Source organism: Chiloscyllium punctatum, chromosome 20, assembly GCF_047496795.1.
Source record: "Chiloscyllium punctatum isolate Juve2018m chromosome 20, sChiPun1.3, whole genome shotgun sequence".
NCBI classification, from domain to species: domain Eukaryota; kingdom Metazoa; phylum Chordata; class Chondrichthyes; order Orectolobiformes; family Hemiscylliidae; genus Chiloscyllium; species Chiloscyllium punctatum.
In genome coordinates this window covers 74,510,523-74,533,373 of record NC_092758.1, presented here as the reverse complement: position 1 = coordinate 74,533,373, position 22,851 = coordinate 74,510,523, and the positions used below count along the sequence as shown (strand labels likewise).

The following is a 22,851-nucleotide window of genomic DNA, read 5'->3' as shown; positions in this document are numbered from 1 at the left end:
CATTTGGGTATAACAAAAACAGATACTTCTTTAGCTATTGGTATTAACAGTCTTAGAAAGGAATGAGGCACTGTCAACCATATCAATGCAATCTTCTAATCATGGAATTGACGATGAATATGACTTCATTAGAACATAGAACATAGAACAATACAGCACAGAACAGGCCCTTCGGCCCACGATGTTGTGCCGAACTTCTATCCTAGATTAAGCACCCATCCATGTACCTATCCAAATGCCGCTTAAAGGTCGCCAATGAATCTGACTCTACCACTCCCTCGGGCAGCGCATTCCATGCCCCCACCACTCTCTGGGTAAAGAACCCACCCCTGACATCTCCCCTATACCTTCCACCCTTCACCTTAAATTTATGTCCCCTTGTAACACTCTGTTGTACCCGGGGAAAAAGTTTCTGACTGTCTACTCTATCTATTCCTCTGATCATCTTATAAACCTCGATCAAGTCACCCCTCATCCTTCGCCGTTCCAACGAGAAAAGGCCGAGAACTCTCAACCTATCCTCGTAAGACCTACTCTCCATTCCAGGCAACATCCTGGTAAATCTTCTCTGCACCCTCTCCAAAGCTTCCACATCTTTCCTAAAGTGAGGCGACCAGAACTGCACACAGTACTCCAAATGTGGCCTAACCAAAGTCCTGTATAGCTGCAACATCACCTCACGACTCTTGAATTCAATCCCTCTGCTAATGAACGATAATACTCCATAGGCCTTCTTACAAACTCTATCCACCTGAGTGGCAACCTTCAAAGATCTATGTACATAGACCCCAAGATCCCTCTGTTCCTCCACCTGACCAAGAACCCTACCATTAACCCTGTATTCCGCATTCTTATTTGTTCTTCCAAAATGGACAACCTCACACTTGGCAGGGTTGAACTCCATCTGCCACTCCTCAGCCCAGCTCTGCATCCTATCTAAGTCCCTCTGCAGCCGACAACAGCCCTCCTCACTGTCCACAACTCCACCTATCTTTGTATCATCTGCAAATTTACTGACCCACCCTTCGACTCCCTCCTCTAAGTCATTAATAAAAATTACAAACAGCAGAGGACCCAGAACTGATCCCTGCGGAACTCCACTTGTAACTGGACTCCATGCTGAATATTTACCATCTACCACCACTCTCTGACTTCTACCGGTTAGCCAGTTTTCTATCCAATTGGCCAAATTTCCCTCTATCCCATGCCTCCTGACTTTCCGCATAAGCCTACCATGGGGAACCTTATCAAATGCCTTACTAAAATCCATGTACACTACATCCACTGCTCTACCCTCATCCACATGCTTGGTCACCTCCTCGAAGAATTCAATAAGACTTGTAAGGCAAGACCTACCCTTCACAAATCCGTGCTGGCTGTCCCTAATCAAGCAGTGTCTTTCCAGATACTCGTAAATCCTATCCCTCAGTACCCTTTCCATTACTTTGCCTGCCACAGAAGTAAGACTAACTGGCCTGTAATTCCCGGGGTTATCCCTATTCCCTTTTTTGAACAGGGGCACAACATTCGCTACTCTCCAGTCCCCTGGTACCACCCCAGTTGCCAGTGAAGACGAGAAGATCATTGCCAACGGTACTGCAATTTCCTCTCTTGCTTCCCACATAATCCTAGGATATATCCCGTCAGGCCCGGGGGACTTGTCTATCCTCAAGTTGTTCAAAATGTCCAACACATCTTCCTTCCTAACAGGTATCTCTTGTAGCTTATCAGTCCGTTTCACACTCTCCTCTTCAACAATACGGTCCCTCTCGTTCGTAAATACTTGCAGTTACCTTTCTATAACCTATACAAAGTCTAGTTTCTCAGAACTGTCCACCTCTTCCTTGACCTCACTTTCATTATCCTTTCATTTTCAACTCCGTTGACCACCTGACACTCTTATTCCTCCTTATCCTCTTCCCTACAATGATACCATTGCAGCATATGATACCATTGAAGCATATTCATGTGACATAACTGATTCTTCTTCCAATGATCAGGAGTATTTGTGTGATAAGTCAGTTTGTGAAGCAAAAAACAAAGAACTTAAAATGCGGGGAATCTGAAACAAAGCTGGAAACTGCTAGAGAAACTCAGCTGGTCAGGCAGCATCTATGGAAAGAAAGCAGAGCTAAAGTTTCAAGTCCAGTGACCCTACATGCTGAAGACAGAGGGAAATTGGTAAGGTTGAGGGGGATAGGATGAAGGAGAAGGAGTAAATGATGGGTAGAGATGGAGCCCAGAGGGAGAGAGAGAACACAGCAGTTAGGCAGACAAAGGACCCGAGCTTCCTGTTGCCTGCCACTTCAAGATCCGTCATGTTCCCTCTCAAACATCTCTGTCTTGGGCCTACCACAGTGCTCTAGTGAAGCTCAGCACAAACTGGAGGAACAGCATCTCATTTTCTGCTTAGGGATGCTGCAGTCTTCAGGACTCAATATCGAGTTTGATATTTTTAGGGCCTGAGCTCCCTCCCCTTCTCAACTCCTGTCTTCAGCATAGATTTTCTAACCACAATCAATTCTGAAGAAGGCTCACCGGACCCAAAACATTGACTCTGCTTTCTCTTCACAGATGTTCCCAGATCTTTTGAATTTCTCTAGCTGTTTCCTTTTTTGAAAAACTTTACCAAGCCTACTCACAAATTCATATAGACCATTGAATTTCACATTCAGAGGTTCACCTGGTAAAAGCAATTATACCAATTCTTCATCTGCCACTTGTTGTTGAATGTTTATCTACGTATTCTTTCATTTTTGCCTGTGAGGTATTTAAATGTGCCTGTGCTACTCTCCATACTCCAGTAAGTCTTTCTAGAAACACAGAAACATAATCCAACTCTGAGGATTCATCTTTCTGCTTCAAGAACTTCTCTTGAATCAATTTTAATTGATCTTCAATCTTTTGCCCATAAACCAATTCAAAGGGGCTAAAGTCAGTACATTAATTTGAGAAATCTCTAGTAGCAAATAATTAGTGTAATTGTTTATCCCAATCCTGTTGGTATTCATGACAGTATATCTCAGTCATAGTTTTGAGAGTCTGGTGGTAACTCTTCACAATGTTTGTGGACATTATGTAATTTACCTCAGTTGTTTTATTCCCAAACTGCTAATGACTTCCTGGAAAACTTTAGATTACAGTACAAACTCTGTTCAAATTGTATTTAAATTGGTAGCCCAAAACAAATAAAAAATCTGCATTAATCTTTCCACTACAACCCTCGTTGTAATTACGGTTAAAGGAATAGCTTCTGGGAATCAAATTGTCATTTAATGTTCACCCCCCCTCCACCCCTGCCAATAACCCATCCTCCACACCCGGTACATTCTGTTGCCACTGCAGGAGGTGTTAAACCTGCACCCACACCTCCCCCCTCACCTTTATCCAAGCCCCAAAGGATCTTTCCACATCCAGCAGAGATTTTCCTGCACATCCACCCACCTCATCTACTGCGTCCATTGCTCTCGGTGGGGTCTCCTCTACATCAGGGAGGTAGGACCTAACACGCGAGCGTTTCAAGGAACATCTCTGGGACACACACCAAACAATCCCTGTGGCTGATCATTTCAACTCCCCCTCCCACTCCTCCAAGAAGTCAGAGAGTCATAGAGATTTACAGCACAGAAACAGACCCTTCAGTCCACCTCGTTTATTCCCAACAAATAACCCAACATAATCTAATCCCACTTGCCAGCACCCGGCCCATATCCCTCCAAACCCTTCCTATTCATATACCTATCCAGATGCTTTTTAAATGTTGCAATTGTACCAGCCTCCACCACTTCCCCTGACAGCTCATTCCATACACGTACCACCCTCTGCATAAAATAGTTGCCCCTTAGGTCTCTTTTATATCTTTCCCCTCTCACCCTAAATCTATGCCCTCTAGTTCTGGATTTCCCCACCCCAGGCAAAAGACTTTGTCCAGGTATCTTATCCATGCCCCCCATGATTTTGTAAACCTCTATAAGGTCACCCCTCAGCCTCTAACACTCCAAAGAAAACAGCCCTAACCTATTCAACCTCTCCCTATAGCTCAAACCATGGCAACATTCTTGTAAATCTTTTCTGAACCCTTTCAAGTTTCACAACATCCTTCTGATAGAAAGAAGACCAGAACTGCACACAATATTCCAAAAGTGGCTTAACCAATGTCCCGTACAGCCGCAACATGACTTCCCAACTTCTGTAATCAATACTCTGACCAATAAAGGAAAACATACCAAAAGCCTTCTTCACTATCCTATCTACCTGCGACTCTACTTTCAAGGAGCTATGAACCTGCACTCCAAGGCCTCTTTGTTCAGCAACACTCCCTGGGACCTTATCATTAAGTGTATAAGTCCTGATAAGAATTGCTTTCCCAAAATGCAGCACCTTGTATTAAACACCATCAAATTAAACACCATCTTTCACTGCTCAGCCCATTGGCCCATCTGGTCAAGATTCCGTTGTGATCTGAGGTAACCTTCTCCGCTGTCCACTACACCTCCAATTTTGGTGTCTTCTGCAAGTTTACTAACTGTACCTCTTACGCTCACATCCAAATCATTTATATAAATGATGAAAAGTAGTGGACCCAGCACCGATCCTTGTGGCACTCCATTGGTCACAGGCCTCCAGTCTGAAAAGCAACCATACACCACCATCCTCTGTCTTATCCCTTTGAGCCAGTTCTGTATCCAAATGGCTAGTTCTCCCTGTATTCTGTGAGATCTAACCTTGCTAACCAGTCTCCCATGGGGAACCTTGTCGAATGCCTTACTGAAGTCCATCTAGATTATGTCTACCGCTCTGCCCTCATCAATCTTCTTTGTTACTTCTTCAAAAACTCAATCAAATTCTTGAGACATGATTTCCCACGCACAAAGCCATGTTGACTATCCCTAATCAGTCCTTCCCTTTCCAAATACATGTTCATCGGGTCCCATAGGAATCTCTCCAACAACTTGCCCACCAATGACATCAGGCTCACCGGTCTATAATTCCCTGGCTTGTCCTTACAACCTTTCTTAAATAGTGGTACTAGGTTAGCCAATCTCTAGTCTTCCGGCACCTCACCTGTGACTATCGCTGAATAAATTTCTCAGCAAAGGGCCCAGCAATCACTTCCCTAGCTTCCCACAGAGTTCAAGGGTACACCTGATCAGGTCCTGGGGATTTATCCACTTTTATGGATTTCAAGACATCCAGCACTTCCTCCTCTGTAATATGGACATTTTTCCCAATATGTCATCGTCTATCTCCCTACATTCTATATCATCCATGTCCTTCTCTGCAGTAAACACTGATGCAAAATACTCGTCTAGTTCTTCCCATCTCCTGTGACTCCACACAAAGGCCACCTTGCTAATCTTTATGGGGCCCTATTCTCTCCCTAGTTACCCTTTTGTCCTTAATGTATTTGTAAAAACCCTTTGGATTCTCCTGAACCCTATTTGCCAAAGCTATCTCATGTCCCCTTTTTGTCTTCCTGATTTCCCTATTAAGTATACTCCTACTGCCTTTATACTCTTCTAAGGATTCACTCGACCTATCCCGTCTATACCTGACATATGCCTCTGTCTTTTTCTTAACCTAACCTTCAAGTTCTCTAGTCATCCAGCATTGTCTATACCTACCAACCTTTCCTTTCACCCTAACAGGAATATTCTGTCTCTCGACTTTCATTATCTCATTTCTGAAGGCTTCCCATTTTCCGACCATCCCTTTACCTGCGAACATCCGCCCCCAGTAAGCTTTTGAAAGTTCTTGCCTAATAATGTCAAAATTAGCCTTCCTCAAATTTAGAACTTCAACTTTTAGATCTGGTCTATCCTTTTCCATCACTATTTTAAAACTAATAGAATTGTGGTCGCTGGCTGCAAAATGCTCCCCCAATGACACCTCAGTCACCTACCCTGCCTTATTTCCCAAGAGTAGGTCAAGTTTGCACCTTCTCTAGGAAATACATCCACAAACTGAATCAAAATGTTTTCTTGTACACACATAACAAATTCCTTTCCATCTAAACCCTTAACACTATTGCAGTCCCAGTCCATGTTTGGAAAGTTAAAATCCCCTACCATAACCATCCTATTATTCTTACAGATAACTGAGATCTCCTTACAAATTATTTCTCAGTTTCCCTCTGATGATTTGGAGGTCTATAATACAATCCCAATAAGGTGATCATCTCTTTCTTATTTCTCAGTTCCACCCAAATAACTTCCCTGGATGTATTTCCGTGAATATCCTCCCTCATTACAACTGTAATGCTATCCTTTATCAAAAACACTACTTCCCCCTCCTCTTTTGCCTCCCTTTCTGTCCTATCTGTAGCATTTGTATCCTGGAACATTAAGCTGCCAGTCCTGTCCATCCCTGAACCATGTTTCTGCAATTGCTATGATATCCCAGTCCCATGTTCCTAACCATGCCTTCCCCGTTAGGCCTCTTGCATTGAAATAAATGCAGTTTAATTTATTAGTCCTCCTTGGCCTCCTCCACCGCCAAATCAAAGTCACCCACCTACCTGAGGAAGAATATCTTATCTTCCACCTTGGGACCCTTCAACCACATGCCATCAACATCAACATCAGTAGTTTCCAAATCTCCCCCCCCCCCTCCCACCACCACCTCATCCCAGATCAACTCTCCAACTCAGCATCCCCTTCTTGACCTGTCCTACCTGTCCATCTTCATTCCCACCTATCCGCTCCACCCTCGCCACTGACCTATCACAATCACCTCCCTGCCTGCAATCACCATCGCCTTCTCACCTACCTTTCCCTCAGCCCCACCCCTATCCCTCTATTTGTCTCTCATCGCCCTTCCCCCTCCACATTCCTAATGAAGGGCTTTTGCCTGAAAGAATCAACTCTGCTGCTCCTCAGATGCTGCCTGACCTGCTGTGCTTTTCCAGCGCCACACTTTTCAACTATGACCCTCCAGCATCTGTAGTTCTCACTTTCTCCTAGAGTGTACTGATATCCTGCTTTAATTTTTAGTAATGGCCTAAAACAATCCACTATTCCTCAATCAAATGGTTCTTCGAAAACGGATTTGGGCGCTGGTCTGATTACATGTGGAGGTTTTTATACCACATGATGTGTGACATGTTTTATGGAACCGTACTATGTATTTATGAAGTGCTGGTCATGTAAATTACTTATTTACACCTTTGTTTTCTGTATTCCTGTAGTGCCCTGCCATGTGAACTTCCTATGCTATTCACAATTTTAACTCGATATTGTGCCTACCTTTTATCCTAATATAAGATCAAACTAATTTACACATCCTTAATTTTACTATCATCCAGGTGCTGATCCAAGAGTCACTTAAATGTCCATAATGTATCTGACTCCACTACCACCGCTGGAAGTGCAATCCACGTACCCACCATTCTCTGTGTAAAGAACCAACATCTGACATCTCTCCTAAACCTTTCTCCAATCACCTTAAAAAGATGCCCCTTTGTGATAGCCATTTCCACCCTGGGAAAAAGTCTCCAACTATTCACTCTATCTATGCCTCTCATCATCCTGTACATATCTATCAAGTCATCTCTCATCCTCCTTCACACCGATGAGAAAAGCCCTGGCTCTCTCAACTTTTGAACTTACCATGGGGAACCTTATCAAATACCTTGCTAAAATCCGTGTACACTTCATCCGCTGCTGTACCTTAGATTACTTACAGTGTGGAAACAGGCCCTTCGGCCCAACAAGTCCACACCGCCCCGCCGAAGCGTAACCCACCCATACCCCTAGATTAGATTAGATTACTTACAGTGTGGAAACAGGCCCTTCGGCCCAACAAGTCCACACCGCCGCGCCGAAGCGCAACCCACCCATACCCCTACATCTACCCCTTACCTAACACTACGGGCAATTTAGCATGGCCAATTCACCTGACCTGCACATCTTTTGGAGTGTGGGAGGAAACTGGAGCACCCGGAGGAAACCCACGCAGACACGGGGAGAATGTGCAAACTCCACACAGAGAGTCGCCTGAGGCGGGAATTGAACCCGGGTCTCTGGCGCTGTGAGGCAGCAGTGCTAACCACTGTGCCACCGTGCCGCCCACTACCTTCATCAATGTGTTTTGTCACATCCTCAAAGAATTTAATAAGGCTTATGAGGCATGACCTGCCCCTCACAAAACCATGCTCTAATTAGAGACTGTATCTAATCAAGCTATGGTTTTCCAAGTAATCATAAACCCTGTCTCTCAGAATCCTCTCCAATAATTTGCCCACCACAGACGTAAGACTGAGTGTTCTATAATTCCCAGGACTTCCCTATTCCCTTTCTTGAACAAGTGGATAACATTTGCCACCCTCCAATTATCTGGTACTACTCCAGTGGACAGTGAGGTTGCAAAGATCATCGCCAAAGGTGAAGCAACCTCTTCCCTCGCTTCATGTAGAAACTTTGTGTATATCTGGTCTACCCCAGGGGTCTTATGTATTCTTAGCTTTTTTCAAAATTTCCAGCACATTCTTCTTCTTAACATCAACCTATTTGAGCATATCAGTCTATTTTACGTTGTCCTCACAAACATCAAGGTCCCTCTCAGTAGTGAATACTGAAGCAAAGTATTCATTGAGGACCTCCCCTACCTCCTCCAACTCTTGGTACAAGTTCCTTCCACTATCCCTGATTAGCCCTACCCTCACTCAGATCATCCTCTTGTTCCTCACATAAGTGTCAAATGCCTTAGGCTTTTCCTTAATCCTACTCACCAAAGCTTTTTCATGCCCGCTTCTAGCTCTCCTAAGTCCATTCTTCAGTTTCTTCCTGGCTACCTTGTAACCTTCTAGAACCCTGTCTGATCCTTGCTTCCTCAACCTTACGTAAGCTTCCTTTTTCCTGTTGACTAGATGTTCCACATCCCTTGTCACCTAAGGTCCTTTCAACCTACCATCCCTTTCTTGCCTCAGTGGGACAAACCTCTCTAGGTCTATCAGCAAGTGCTCCCTAAACCTCCACATTTCTGTCATGCATTTCCCTGAGAGCATCTGTTTCCAACTTAGGCACCCCAGTTCTTGCCTCATAGCATTATAATTCCCCTGCCCCAATTCAATACTTTCCCATACCATCTGCTCCTATCCCTTTCCATGAGAATAGTGAAGGTCAGGGAATTGTGATCATTATCACTGAAATCCTCTCCCACCGAGAGATCTGATATCTAACCTGGTTCGTTGCCAAGCACCAAATCCAATATGGCCTCCCTTCTAGTTGACCTATCTACATATTGAGTCGGGAATCCTTCCTGGACACACCTGACAAAAACTGCTTACCAAACTATTTGAACTAAGGGGGTTCCAATCAATATTAGGGAAGTTGAAGTCACCCATGACAACAACCCTATTACTTCTGCAACTTTCCAAAATCTGCCTCCGAATACACTCCTCAGTATCTCTGTTGCTGCCTTGGTTCCCAATTTTCACTTCTATCATTGCTTTCCTTCTTGACCTTGGGACACCCCTGGCTATCCATTTCTTTCCTATGGCTATTTGCCTTCCTTTCATTTTCCCATTTTTTATCTCTTTGAATTTATGAGGGTGACAGCTCATAGTCATCAGCCATTGGTGCTGCCTATTTGCCAGTTGCAACTCATTGGTCCCCAACAGGAGTTCTTATTCTAAACAGTAGTGAGTTTCTAAGTTCCTTTAAGAGACTAACCTCTCAAAGAGCTTCGTACATGGCTTCAGCTGCTACTGAAATCCATTTGTCAAAATTACTTTGTTTAACACTTTTGAATTCAGTATTGGTTGCCTAGCCGTTTCCTTAAATTCTGGATCCTTTGCCTATATGCCTCAGGCACTATCGTATTTATAAAGTCAACATAGGTTTCTTTACACTATCATAATCACACGAGACCTCCTCTGACAATGAAGCATCGATTTCCTGTGCTTTACTGTCAACCTACTCTGCATGAGCAATATCCAGTCCTCTTTTGCCCATTTCAATTGTCCATGTACACTACATCCACTGCTCTACCTTCATCAATGTGTTTTGTCACATCCTCAAAGAATTCAATAAGACTTGTGAGACATGACCTGCCCCTCACAAAGCCACGCTGACCGTCTCTAATCAAACTATGATTTTCCAAGTAATCATAAACCCTGTCTCTCAGGGTTTTCTTAAATGACATTAAGTATGCATCCACATCCTTTTCTTCTAATGTTGGCATAGCCTGCGCAAACTTAAACATTTCCTTGCTCAACCTCAAATTATAAGTTAGATTTTCTCCCCCACCAGAATCTGACACCTCCTGTTTCAACAGCATTGTTTTGAGCATGTTCCATTTCTTCCTTTCTCTTGCACATCCAATTCTGGTTTTCTCCTTCCCCTTCTTTTTGATTCTGTTTCCCATTTACTATCTTTTTCTGCATCTTTCTTTGCCCGTTGTGCTCTTTCATTGTCCCTTTTCTGCCATCTGTACTTTCTTTATTGTCTCCTCATGCCTAAGCTGCTTTAACTGTAACTGAATATCACCCAATTCCAATGTTTCACTACCCAGAGTGCCCTGGTGGCCTTAAATTTCCTCTAAACTCAAGTGCCATACTAATACCTCAAATATTTCTGCCTTCTTAACTCTGCCAGGCCATGCCAGACCAAAGGGGTAGCCATGGGCACACATATGGGCCCCAGCTATGCCTGTCTCTTGGTTGGCTACATAGATCTTCCGTAATTACACTGGCACCACTCCCCACCTCTTCCTCCGCTACATTGATGAGTGCATTGGCGCCACTTCGTGCTCCCGCGAGGAGGTTGAGCAATTCATCAACCTCACCAACGCATTCCACGCTTACCTTAAATTTACCTGGACCATCTCTGACACCTCCCTCCCTTTCCTGGACCTCTCCATCTCCATTAATGACAACGAACTTGACACTGACATTTTTTACAAACCCACCGACTCCCACAGCTACCTGGATTACACCTCTTCCCACCCTACCTCTTGCAAAAATGCCATCCCGTATTCCCAATTCCTCCGCCTCCGCCGGATCTGCTCCCAGGAGGACCAGTTCCACCACAGAACACACCAGATGGCCTCCTTCTTTAGAGACCGCAATTTCCCTTCCCACGTGGTTAAAGATGCCCTCCAACGCATCTCGTCCACATCCCGCACCTCCGACCTCAGACCCCACCCCTCCAACTGTAACAAGGACAGAACGCCCCTGGTGCTCACCTTCCATCCTATCAACCTTCGCATAAAACAAATCATCCGCCGACATTTCTGCCACCTCCAAACAGACCCCACCACCAGGGATATATTTCCCTCCCCACCCCTTTCCGCCTTCCGCAAAGACCGTTCCCTCCGTGATTACCTGGTCAGGTCCACGTCCCCCTACAACCCACCTTCCCATCCTGGCACTTTCCCCTGCCACCGCAGGAACTGTAAAACCTGCGCCCACACCTCCTCCCTCACCTCTATCCAAGGCCCTAAAGGAGCCTTCCACATCCATCAAAGTTTTACTTGCACATCCACTAATATCATTTATTGTATCCGTTGCTCCCGATGCGGTCTCCTCTACATTGGGGAGACTGGACGCCTCCTAGCAGAGCTCTTTAGGGAACATCTCCGGGACATTCGCATCAATCAACCACACCGCCCCGTGGCCCAACATTTCAACTCCCCCTCCCACTCTGCCGAGGACATGGAGGTCCAGGGCCTCCTTCACCACTGCTCCCTCACCACCAGACGCCTGGAGGAAGAACTTCCGCCTCGGAACACTTCAACCCCAGGGCGTAAATGTGGATTTCAACAGTTTCCTTATTTCCCCTTCCCCCACCTCACCCTAGTTCTAAACTTTCAGCTCAGCACTGTTCCCATGACTTGTCCGGACTTGTCCTACCTGCCTATCTCCTTTTACACCTATCCACTCCACCCTCTCCTCCCTGACCTATCACCTTCATCCCCTCCCCCACTCACCCATTGTACTCTATGCTACTTTCTCCCCACCCCCACCCTTCTCTAGCTTATCTCTCCACCCTTCAGGCTCACTGCCTTTATTCCTGATGAAGGGCTTTTGCCTAATCCAGAATCTGGTTTCCAGCATCTGCAGTCATTGTTTTTACCTCTAGTTACCTGCCAAATCAGCTTGGTATTTGAAAATTCCCTGAAGATTGTCACCAGCCACCAGCAGGAAGTTAAAAATCACACAACACCAGGTTACAGTCCAACAGCTTTATTTGGAAGTTATTTGCAGGAAAAGCTTTGCCTTTTTGAGTGCCGTGTCTTAAATGCAGCACAGAATCTGGTGTTTTCCTTCACCTGTATTATTTACCTATACCGCATCTAAATCCTCTTTGCCTCTATTTCTGATTAAGCTATCCCAGACAACAGTCCCTAGATGTTATTAAAACTCACTAGAAATTAAGCCCCACAATTCCTGGAGTCTCAAAAAAGTTAAAGGTTTTAAAACTGTTGATTATTTAGGTAAGTATATTACAGTCTGATCATGTAATCAGCCATTTTGGAGGGAAATGCTCAGTCTAATTTTGCTGCCTGCAAGTGGAAGACCCCCCCCTTAATAAAGCTCTTGCCATTGTTTGAACACTTTGGCCTTCTGGTCCTCCTTGAATGTAATAAAAACATGTATACAACTCCCCTCGATTACTGGACTTTCAGACTCGGGTTGACAGAAAATCTGAATCAGATTTCTGTATTAAACAAAATATTACAGCTTTTTACAAGAATTAGACACAAAATATTACAAGAATTAGACTCCAGCTACAGGTATACAATTATTAACTGTCAGCATGTAACTCTACTAATTAAAAGTCTACACACACACAAGCACATGGGTTATTGACAGAGGGAAAACTGGGAAAGCAGTTCAGTGGTTCCTGTTCACAAGGATTACTGAGATGATTCTCAAACTGATTAGAAAGCTGCTTCTCGGTTGTACATCTTTAAATGCTTTCACCAATTTGCAAAAGGCACAGGTAGCTGGTTCTCTCATAAAAGGCATCTGGCTTATGAATTAAAATTCACAACTTACAGGAACAGCTGAAGGAAGTACAACCTCATATTCTTTAGGATTTTAAAGTGCTGTTTTTTTTTGTTGAGAACAAGGAGAGAATTACTGGGATGGTTTCAGTCCAAGGGTTTCTCTGTATCTTGCTCATGGCCCTAGACTGTTCAACTGCTTGAGAATCAATCATATGATTTTTAGCAAGCAAAAGACTTTGTCATTGGTAACCGACAATCCGATCAGCTATTTGTTGTGAACTAAAGCTCCACTTGTACATGACCTTTCAGCTCTAGTTTGTCTATAATTGTTGAAGTAACCCACAGCAGTGCAAACAGTGTCACATTGAAGATAATTTGACTTGCTTTCAACCCTTGCAATCCCTGTTTCAAAACAATTTCTTCAGGATTCCTGAAGAAGGGCTTATGCCCGAAACGTCAGTTCGATTCTCCTGTTCCTTGGATGCTGCCTGACCTGCTGCGCTTTTCCAGCAACACATTTTCAGCTCTGATCTCCAGCATCTGCAGTCCTCACTTTCTCCTCTTATTTCAAGGGGATTGGAGTATAAAGATAGGGAAATCTTATTGTAGCTATACAATGTGCTAGTGAGATCATATCTGGAACACTGTAAGCAGTTTTTTTCCCTTATTTAAGAAAAGATTTAATCAGAGACAGTTCAGAGAAGGTTCACTAGGATGATCGTTGGTACGGAAGGATTGCTTTATGAGCAAAGGCTAAACAGTTTGGGACTCTATTCATTGAATTTAAAAGAGTGAAAGTGATCTCATTGAAACACACAGGATCAAGGGGATCGACAGGATAAATACTGAGAGGATGCTTCCCCTCATCGGAGTATGTAGTTCCAGAGGGCATTTCTCAGAATAAAGGGTGTCAATTTAAGACTGAGATGAGGAGGAATTTCTTCTCTCAGAGGTTTCGGAGTCTGTGGAACTCTTCGCCACAGAGAACTGTTTGGGGTGGGGAGGGGGGCGGGAAAAGAGTCCTTGTATATATTTAAGTCTGATTTAGATTCTTCATCAGTCAAGGAATAAAGAGTAATGGTGAAAAGGCAGGAATGTGGACTAGAATGTCCAATCAGCGATGATTCTATTGAACAGTGAAGCAGGGTCAAGGGGCCGAAAGACCTATTCCTGTTCCTATTTTCTATGGTATTATGGTCTATTACATCCAGTAAACCATAATACACAGTACTATTCCATCAGTGCACTGTAATAAAGAATGGCCTTTATTCCACCAGTGAGCTGTAGGACATAGCGCACTCTATTATACTCAATAAACTATAATACTCCATGCTCTCAATTACAACCAGTAAGCTGCAATAATCAGTACTCTCAACTACACCTACTGACTGTAATATACGTGCTCTCGATTGCATATAGAATAGACAGTGCTCTCCATTATACTCACTGAGCTGTAATACACTGTTCTCTCTACTATACTCAGCAAACTGTAATACATTGTGCTGTCTACTATATCAAATGAGCTGCAATATACAGTATCATGAATTACACTTAGTGAGTAGGAATACATAGTCAAGTTTACTGTACCTAACAAGCTGATATACATCATTCTGTTTATTATATCCATTGAGCTATAAAACTGTTCTCTGTTACAACCAATGAGCTGTAATATACTATGCCCTCTCTTGCATACAGTGAGCTACAGCATACAGTGCTCTCCATTACACCTAGGATTTGTAACACACAGTGCCCTCAATTACACCCAGCGAATTGTAACAAGGAGTGCTCTCTTTTTCACCCAGTGGCCTCATCTAGATCTTGTAATGATTATTAAGTCATGCCCTCTCTGTAATATGCTTTTTACTCAGTTTTACAATATGACCCACAAAAGTGCATTGATAAATTCAGATTAAATAATTTTTAGAATGTAATTAACTTACTGAGGTATGTGCCAATTCCACTGTCTGGAATAGATGATAGGCATATTGAGCGAAGTCCCGCAAAGGATGTCGATATCAGTGTATGGCAGCATTGTTCTACATACACTGAATGCAGATGTCCTGCTCGCATGCCCACTTGTCTGACATTGGCTTGCTGCAATGCTCCAGCAAATCACAGGGAAAACTGGAGGAACAACATCTTATCTGCAGATTAGGCACTTTTCAACCTTCTAGGCTCAATGTTGAGTTCAACATTTTCAGAATGTGAACCCACTGTCATTCCTTCCCTTTCTTTTAGCTTTACTTGCGATATTCTCTGTCACCATGTCCTCTCTCCCCTCCCGCCACTCCAGTGGGACTGCCTGTTCTTCCCAGTCTGGCTGTTAGTCACACCATTTCTTTGCCATTCTCACGTTCTGATTACTTAATCTGAACCATCAACAACCTTTCTCCCTCAGCACTCCAACACCTCCCCGCACAACCACACCCCCACCCCCTCCCCCACCATTCCATGAATGCTGCCCCTCCACACTTCACATCAACTCTGATGAAGAGTCACCTAGATGTTAGCTTGCTTTCTCTCCATGGATGCTGCCTAACCCACTGTGATCTCCAGCATTCTTTGTTTTCAGTGCAGATGTAAACGGTGCTGAAAATCTCTCTACTAAAGGATGGCGAGCATTACAGATACAGAAAGTATAAATTGGTTACCTGTCTCACAGGGTCCCATGTGTGCCAGGCTGAGAGTGCTTTCTCTGTTCCTATAAGACACTTCCTTGAAGCTACAGATGTTGCTGTAGGTCCTTCCGTCAGATCCACACACGCTTTCCTGGGATCGGCAGGTGCACTGGGGTTCCAGGATCTCTCCAAATGAGGCACCACTAGTATCAAGAAGACAATCCAGGTCCTGTCCACACCGTCCATAGAAGTGGTTGGTGTTATCGAGGTCGCAGATTTGCCCCTCGGCGTTTCCACACTCCAGGCAGCAGTCACATGCGTCCAGTACTGTCCCTGCAGCACACCCATGGGGCTCGGGGCATAGATCTTGTTGGCACACTTCACAGCTGTCTCCTTCTTGCAGCAGCCGTAGCCAGCTCCTGTGGTAAAGGCTGGGAAGAGTCTGTACCCCCTGGGCCAAAAGGAGTATCACTACAGCGGGCAGCACGGAATTCATTGCCAGGCTGGGATTTCAGAATCAACATTCAACGAATCTAGTGAGCCAAACTGGAGACATCTGCATTCTTTAAAATAAAAAAACAGAAGTTGGTGAATAAGGCAAAAATATAGATTAAAATAATGCTGTATAAACAATCACTACCCACATACATTGGAAGGGTGAGATCAAATAGTTGAAAGAAAGAAGCTTTAAAATGTCACTTTAACACAAGTTTTAAGGCCATTCTGATGGCGAAGTGATAGCTGTGTCAAGAAATCATTCGCCCCTGACTGTGATCCCAGGGGGAGTCAGCACAAAACAGATACTAATCCTCAGGGATAGGCTGAGAGAAGCTAGGAGCTGCTGACTGGGGACTCTGCAAGTTGGAGAGTCTGACCAATGTATCGGAAGTTTTTCCTTTCTGTTACGAAGCAGTGTCTGCCTGCCAAATCCCTCCTGCACTCTCTGTCTTTCAAACACACACTCACAATCACAGTCTCACAAACACACAGAATCACACACACACTCACACACAGAGTCACATACACATTCTCTCTCTCTCTCTCTCTCTCACACACACACACCGAGTCACATACACATTCTCTCTCACACACACACACACATATACAAACAGACACACACACAGTCTCATACACACTGGAACTTGATTAGACTAAAAATGGCAAATTTCCTTGAGTTTTACACTGAAGAGATTCCTTGGTTGTGATCTGTTAACAGTGGAAGTAATTATCTGGAAACTTTAAAAGAGTTTAAGTATTTGTTTAAACAAGAATTAAAGTGGTGACATAATAGTGACACCAATTGGAATTTAATTAATCTTTGTTCAATTAAAACAAATATTCTCCAACAGCTATCCTCCACCCCCACTACCCCCAACTGTAATTACTATGAACTGAGTCCTCACTAATGTCTGACGGATTTAGTAGTTGTAAAATCTTTCACTTCTATCATTATATGTCAGTGCTAAGTACACCGTGTTAACTGTAGACCCACTCTCAGAATACCCCCTGCCTCTCAACCAGTATGAATGTTTTTACTTGCCACTGCTCCTACTTTATGGATTTCCTCAGGACCTGTTAAGGATATCAGCTTATTTGTGAATGAACATCCTCCCACTCCACAGTTGAAGCTTATGTCATCTGTCCTGGCAATGGATCGGGTCCCAAAAGCAATTGTGTCTAATCCACTAATCCAATAAATCCCATCACACATGCCGAGACCTTCAAACTCAGTCATTGACCATATCATGCAACTCTTTCAGGACTGTTGAGATCCAAGATGTTGCCTAACAGACCTCTGAGGAAATTTTCTGAAATGGTTCAAGTCATTGTTGTAATCCTACAAACAGAGAAGAGAGGGGAAAATATTTAGGAAATAAATAAAATTGGATGGCATCAGTGGCCCTGGGTTTAGAGGGGAGTAAACCCACCAGGGTTCCCATTTCTAATGACCATCTTTGCTGGATAGCCATGTTATTGCTATTGCTCAATTCAGCTTTGTTCCAAGACATCCTACAGCCTCTAATACTAATAGGGTGTTCAACTCCTCACCCACTGAGCACCAAATGAGTTGGCAGGGTGGGAGGTAATGGGGAGAGACCAACACACTAAATTAGTGGGAGAGTGGTGCACTGAAGGAGTGCAGTATGAGGCAGCAGGGAAAGTGAGTCAGTGGAATCAATATAAACGTCCTGAAATTTACTTTGCTGCTCATTGCAAAAGATCCATCATCCCGTCACCATAAACCTTTCACCATCAGTCCTTCCTCATCAATATCTCCCCCATTACATATCCCTCCATCATCCTCTCACCATCATCTTGTCACCATCACCCTCTTTGTGGGCGGCACAGTGGTTAGCACTGCTGCCTCACAGCGCCAGAGACCCGGGTTCAATTCCCGACTCAGGCGACTGACTGTGTGGAGTTTGCACATTCTCCCTGTGTCTGCGTGGGTTTCCTCCGGGTGCTCCGGTTTCCTCCCACCGTCCAAAGATGTGCAGGTCAGGTGAAATTGGCCATGCTAAATTGTCTGTAGTGTTAGGTAAAAAGGGGTAAATGTCGGGGTATGGGTGGGTTGAGCTTCGGTGGGTCGGTGTGGACTTGTTGGACCGAAGGGCCTGTTTCCACACTATAAGTAATCTAATCTAATCACCCCTTCCTGAAGACTTCTTCCCTAGCAGTTCCTCCCCATCATCAACGCTCCCACATCTTCTCCCTATTACCCCTTCCCACGACCTCTTTCCCCATTACCCATGCACGATTACCCACTCCCCTTTTCACCCATTTCCCCATTAAATCTACACTCCTACCCTAAAATCTCTCCCCATTATCCATGCTCCCATACCTCCTCTCTATCACACCTTCCCACAACCCCTTTCCCCATTACCCACTCCCCTTAGCACCCATTTCACCACTAATCTACAACCCTACCTATCATCCTTCGCCATCTTTATCCACAATATCACCAGATTAGTAATCTAGAGGTCCAGGCCAATATTGTGGAGACCTGGTTTCAAACCCCACCACAGGAGCTCTTGGGAATTTAAATTTACTTCATAAAATCTGGAATTGGAAGATATTCTCAGTGACAGTGCCCATGGAATTATTATTGATTATTGTAAAAACTCATCTGGTTCACCAAAGTCCTTTGGGGAAGGAAATCTGCCCTCTTCACCTGGTCTGGCTCACTTGTGAGTCCAGATCCCTGACAATGTGGCTTGTGACTGTCTCCTGAAATGGCTGAGTAAGCCACTCAGTTCAAGGGCAATTAGGGATGGATCACAAATGCTGGTCTTGCCATTGATACCCACACCACATGAGCGAATAAAAGAAAAGCTAGTTACTTGGCAAAAGAGGAGTATTGCTGAAAGAAGAGACATTTTGTCTTGCACTCATCAGGACAGAATCGCAAGAATCTAAATCTTTTTGACATGAAAAGAATTTTGACATACGTCTCTTCTTTCAGCCATACCAGACTGTGCAGCCTTCGCAGGATATCAGTATCTGGACTTACAGTGAGAGGAAGATCCACTGGAAAGATTTAATTACCTCACACTGGGGTAGGCTGTGCAGTCACACAGGGGTTGCAACGTTGGGAAGCGATGTCTCGTAGCTGGAGACAATCCTGTCGTCACCCCATGAATATGTCTCAGCTGGGGAGGGGTTTTAAATGGAAATGAAAACCACCCACCTTTGACAATCGCAGGATGCAGTGATTCTCCACCCTCTAAATAGCACCACACGGACCTGACACAACAGAGTCAGTAACTGGCAGATGTGCTATGCAGGCTGCTTGGAAGAAGAATTGTGACAACCAGGCTTGCACAGACTGGCTGCGCAAGAACTCCATGAGTGAACAGCAAACTGGGATTTGGCAATGATTTGCTCAGTTCAGGAATTTGCTTATACCAGCAGAGAACATTTGGATCTCCATCTGGTTGAGGCAAGAGCTGATATAATTAATGTTGCACTGGGTTCCAGAATTCCCGTTGTGTAAGCTTCCCACTGCTTAAGGTGGGTCACGCCCTCTCATAACATGATTAGCAGTAATAATGACCCACAAAGTTTGAAGGTCATGATCAGTCACTAAAAGATTTATCCTTAGGCAAAAACAAATTCTGCAAGCAACATCTTTACGTTATTTCAATATAACCCTGTAAGGCAAATGCTCCACATGTTTAAGCTGGCTGATAGTCTGCATTATTTGCCTGAATGAATAAGTCAACTCAATTAAATATTTCTAACTGAATCATGAGTTCAAATTCAGTCTCTTGCCCTTGCATTGTGATTACCAGAGAGCAGTCAGTGTACAGCTGAAGTCAGGACTTCCTGTGAGCAATCGGATGTTTTTATTCATTTATTGGATATGGGCATTGCTGTTTTTTTTGCCCATCCTGAGTTGCACTGGAGAAGGTGGTAGGGGGTTGCCTTCATGAATCCTGCAGTTCGTGTGAAATGGTGATATATTTCCAAGTTAGGATGGTGAGTGGCTCAGAGAGGAACTTGAAGTATTGGTGTTACCAAATATCTGTACTTCCAGGTGGAAGTGGTTGTAGGTTTGGAAGGTGCTGATGAGGGATTCTTGGTGAATTTCTGCAGTGCATGTTGTAGATGGTACACACTTGCTGCTACTGAGCATTGGTGGTGAAGGGAGTGGATATTTGTGGATGAGGTTCCAATCAAGGAGACTACTTTGAACTGGATGGTGTCAAGCTGCTTGACTCTTGTTGGGGTTGACCTGTGAGGGGCATTCCATCACACTCCAGAGTTGTCTCTCGTAGGTGATAGGGAGCCAAGAGGTGAGTTACTTGCTGCAGAATTCTCAGTTTCTGATTTCTGAGGAATGGGAAACATGGTTGACTTTTCCCATTCTAACCTGGGACACTGAGACAGATTGTAAGTCTCTGGTCACACCCCACCTGAGGTGACCAATTCATACATACTGAGGATTTAGGGCTGAGCATTGCTGGTCAACCCAGTATCCTCTGGAGAAGCTCAATGATGAAGTGAATGCTGAAAGTGTTTATTGGTGCTCATCACATTAATTTACTCACTGGAGAGAACACTTTACTCTGTACAGTACAGATTAGGCAAGCAGCAACACAATTAATTCAAAGAACTAGGCTGTACAAGGCCCTGGAGCCAGGTCAGACAGACTTGTAAAAAACACATCAGTGCACAAAACTAATATGGTGAATGAAATAAGCACAACTAATCTGACAAAATGAGAATTGTAAACCAGCTACAGAATGACTTATCGGCTGTGCCACATTTTTTTATTATGTCCAATAAAATAAGGAACCTTTGCTTAGATTCTGTGCACATTTAACCCAAATTCTAAACAGCCACACTAGCTCCCTTCCTATTGGCGTGTAATATCTCCACTTTCCATTCAGTATCAGAGCCGAGTTTAACCCCGGGCCATTTACTCCCTGGAGATTTCACCTTGTCCCCAATTCTCTGTCTGTCTTTTATCCCCTTCTTATGGACTGTTTTACTAACCATGACTTTGTTCAACTCTCAAAATCAGTCACTTTCCTTGGCATACATCCCAAAATATATTTTCAAATTGAAACGTGACACTCTGAGGATTCCCAACTCCACACCCTCTCTTTTGGGGTTCGGGGTACCTGTGAAACCCATGGTTCTCTCTCCACTGGGCCAAATGTCCAACATGAAATGAGTTCCTTTTCACTCAGGCACTCCCTCCAAAAATAACCTTTCTCAATACTAGAAAACCCTGTTGTACCTGTCCTGGGAGTGTTTGATGAAGACAGTGGAGAGAGAACTTTATTTTCAGTTTAAACCAGTTGAGGGTGCTTTACTCTGTATCTAACCCCACGCTATCCCTGTCCTGGGAGTGGTTGATCCCACTGGAGAGGGAGCTTTATTCTGTCTCTAACTCCGTCTTGTACCTTTCCCATGAGTGTTTGCTAGAGATAGTGTACAGGAAGCTTTATTTTCAGTTTAAAAGAGTAGAGGAAACTTTACAACTCACCCTGCGCCATACCTGTCCTGCAAGTCTTGATGGGCAGTGGGATCCTGAATTATCGAGTGTTCCATTAGCCAATGTTAATATCTCTTCCTTTGATGAACAGAGAATATGTCTGAAAGACTTTGATTATTTCAGGTTATTTTGCTAATTCTCGCACAAGGTAGTATTGTCCTGGCTCACTGAGGTAGAAATAATAGCAAACTTAGAGACATAAATAACAGTGCCAGTTTAACATTAAAGCTGGATCTCTGCCAGTTCTTGTTGCCGATGATTTTTTTTTGCATTGCTGAGAGCAAAACAGTCTCTATATGTTGACTGTGGCACTGGGTGTGTACTGCACTGTCAGAGGTGCTTCTCTTGAACATCCTTAAGATGAGTCTGTATCGATTATGCAAGATACTGAACGGCTGTGAAGAGATCTGTAACTTAATAGAAATCTGAAACTGAAGCCTGCACTGGTTCACGTCAGAAACGCATGAGAGTGAGGAAGAGCAGAGGGTCATGATTTAGATAATGGAATAGACCAGAGGGGCTGAGTGGCCTCCTCCTACTGCTTTGTTTCTATGGCAGGGAAAGGTGACAGGTAGGAGGGAGAAGAAGACAGAGATAGGGGATCCAGAGACAAAAAGGGGATTGGAGCAGGTGGAACAGGAGGAGGTGGCTGCAGTGGAGAGTGCGTGCCACATGGTATCGACTGCATTGATACTTGAAATTCTCACTTGGACTCTCTCTGCAGGGCATGTTGGGATAGCGAGAGTCCCTGGATTGTGATGCTGCGACACTTCGCTTCAGAATTTCTGGTGGATAACATTGGGACATCTGCTGTTTCTTGGAGCTGAATGTGGTCCTGTACCACCACCTGCTGGTTTAGATTGGGAGTGCAGCCAGTTCTGTCCAGCAAGCAATCTGCTGTGAGGAGACCTAGAAGGTAATTCTTGTCTTTTCCAAAATCCAGAGCTGTTCTCGACACCTAAACCTTTACGATAGCATCATATTGCGTGAAGCATAATACATTCCTCAACATTAATCCTTTAAGAAACAAATTTCTTATTGACCATAACCCCTTCCCAAGTTTATTCCCTATTGTAAACTTCCAAACAAATGAGGTGAAAAAGATGGATCAGCTAAAGGCCCATCAATAAGGGCACAGTATTAAAGAGAAATAGCAAATGATTGAAGATATGGTGAGTGGACTGGTAAATTGGTGGCTAGTGAGAGAGTCAATTTATGATTTGTTTGTGTATAGAAACCATTTGTGTTCATGGGCAATATCTGTAATAATAGTGGTCT

The 22,851-nt window shown here is 44.0% G+C and overlaps 1 protein-coding gene across 2 annotated transcripts in view; it reads right to left on the bottom strand.

Moving 5' to 3' along the window:
• The window catches only part of LOC140492200 (kazal-type serine protease inhibitor domain-containing protein 1-like), a 50,184-nt gene extending 30,866 nt beyond the window's left edge, over positions 1 to 19,318 (bottom strand). Inside the window, exons 1-2 of one of the 2 annotated variants that reach the window (XM_072591076.1) lie at positions 19,258 to 19,318; positions 15,603 to 16,132 (exon numbers count right to left, since the gene is read on the bottom strand). In XM_072591076.1, the coding sequence (XP_072447177.1) occupies positions 15,603 to 16,065 (463 nt within the window). In that variant the 5' untranslated portion in view covers positions 16,066 to 16,132; positions 19,258 to 19,318. Of the gene's footprint in view, positions 1 to 15,602; positions 16,133 to 16,217; positions 16,494 to 19,257 lie in introns of those variants that run through there. The other variant, XM_072591075.1, reaches the window with a different exon arrangement.
• Between the last annotated feature and the right edge of the window lie 3,533 nt (positions 19,319 to 22,851).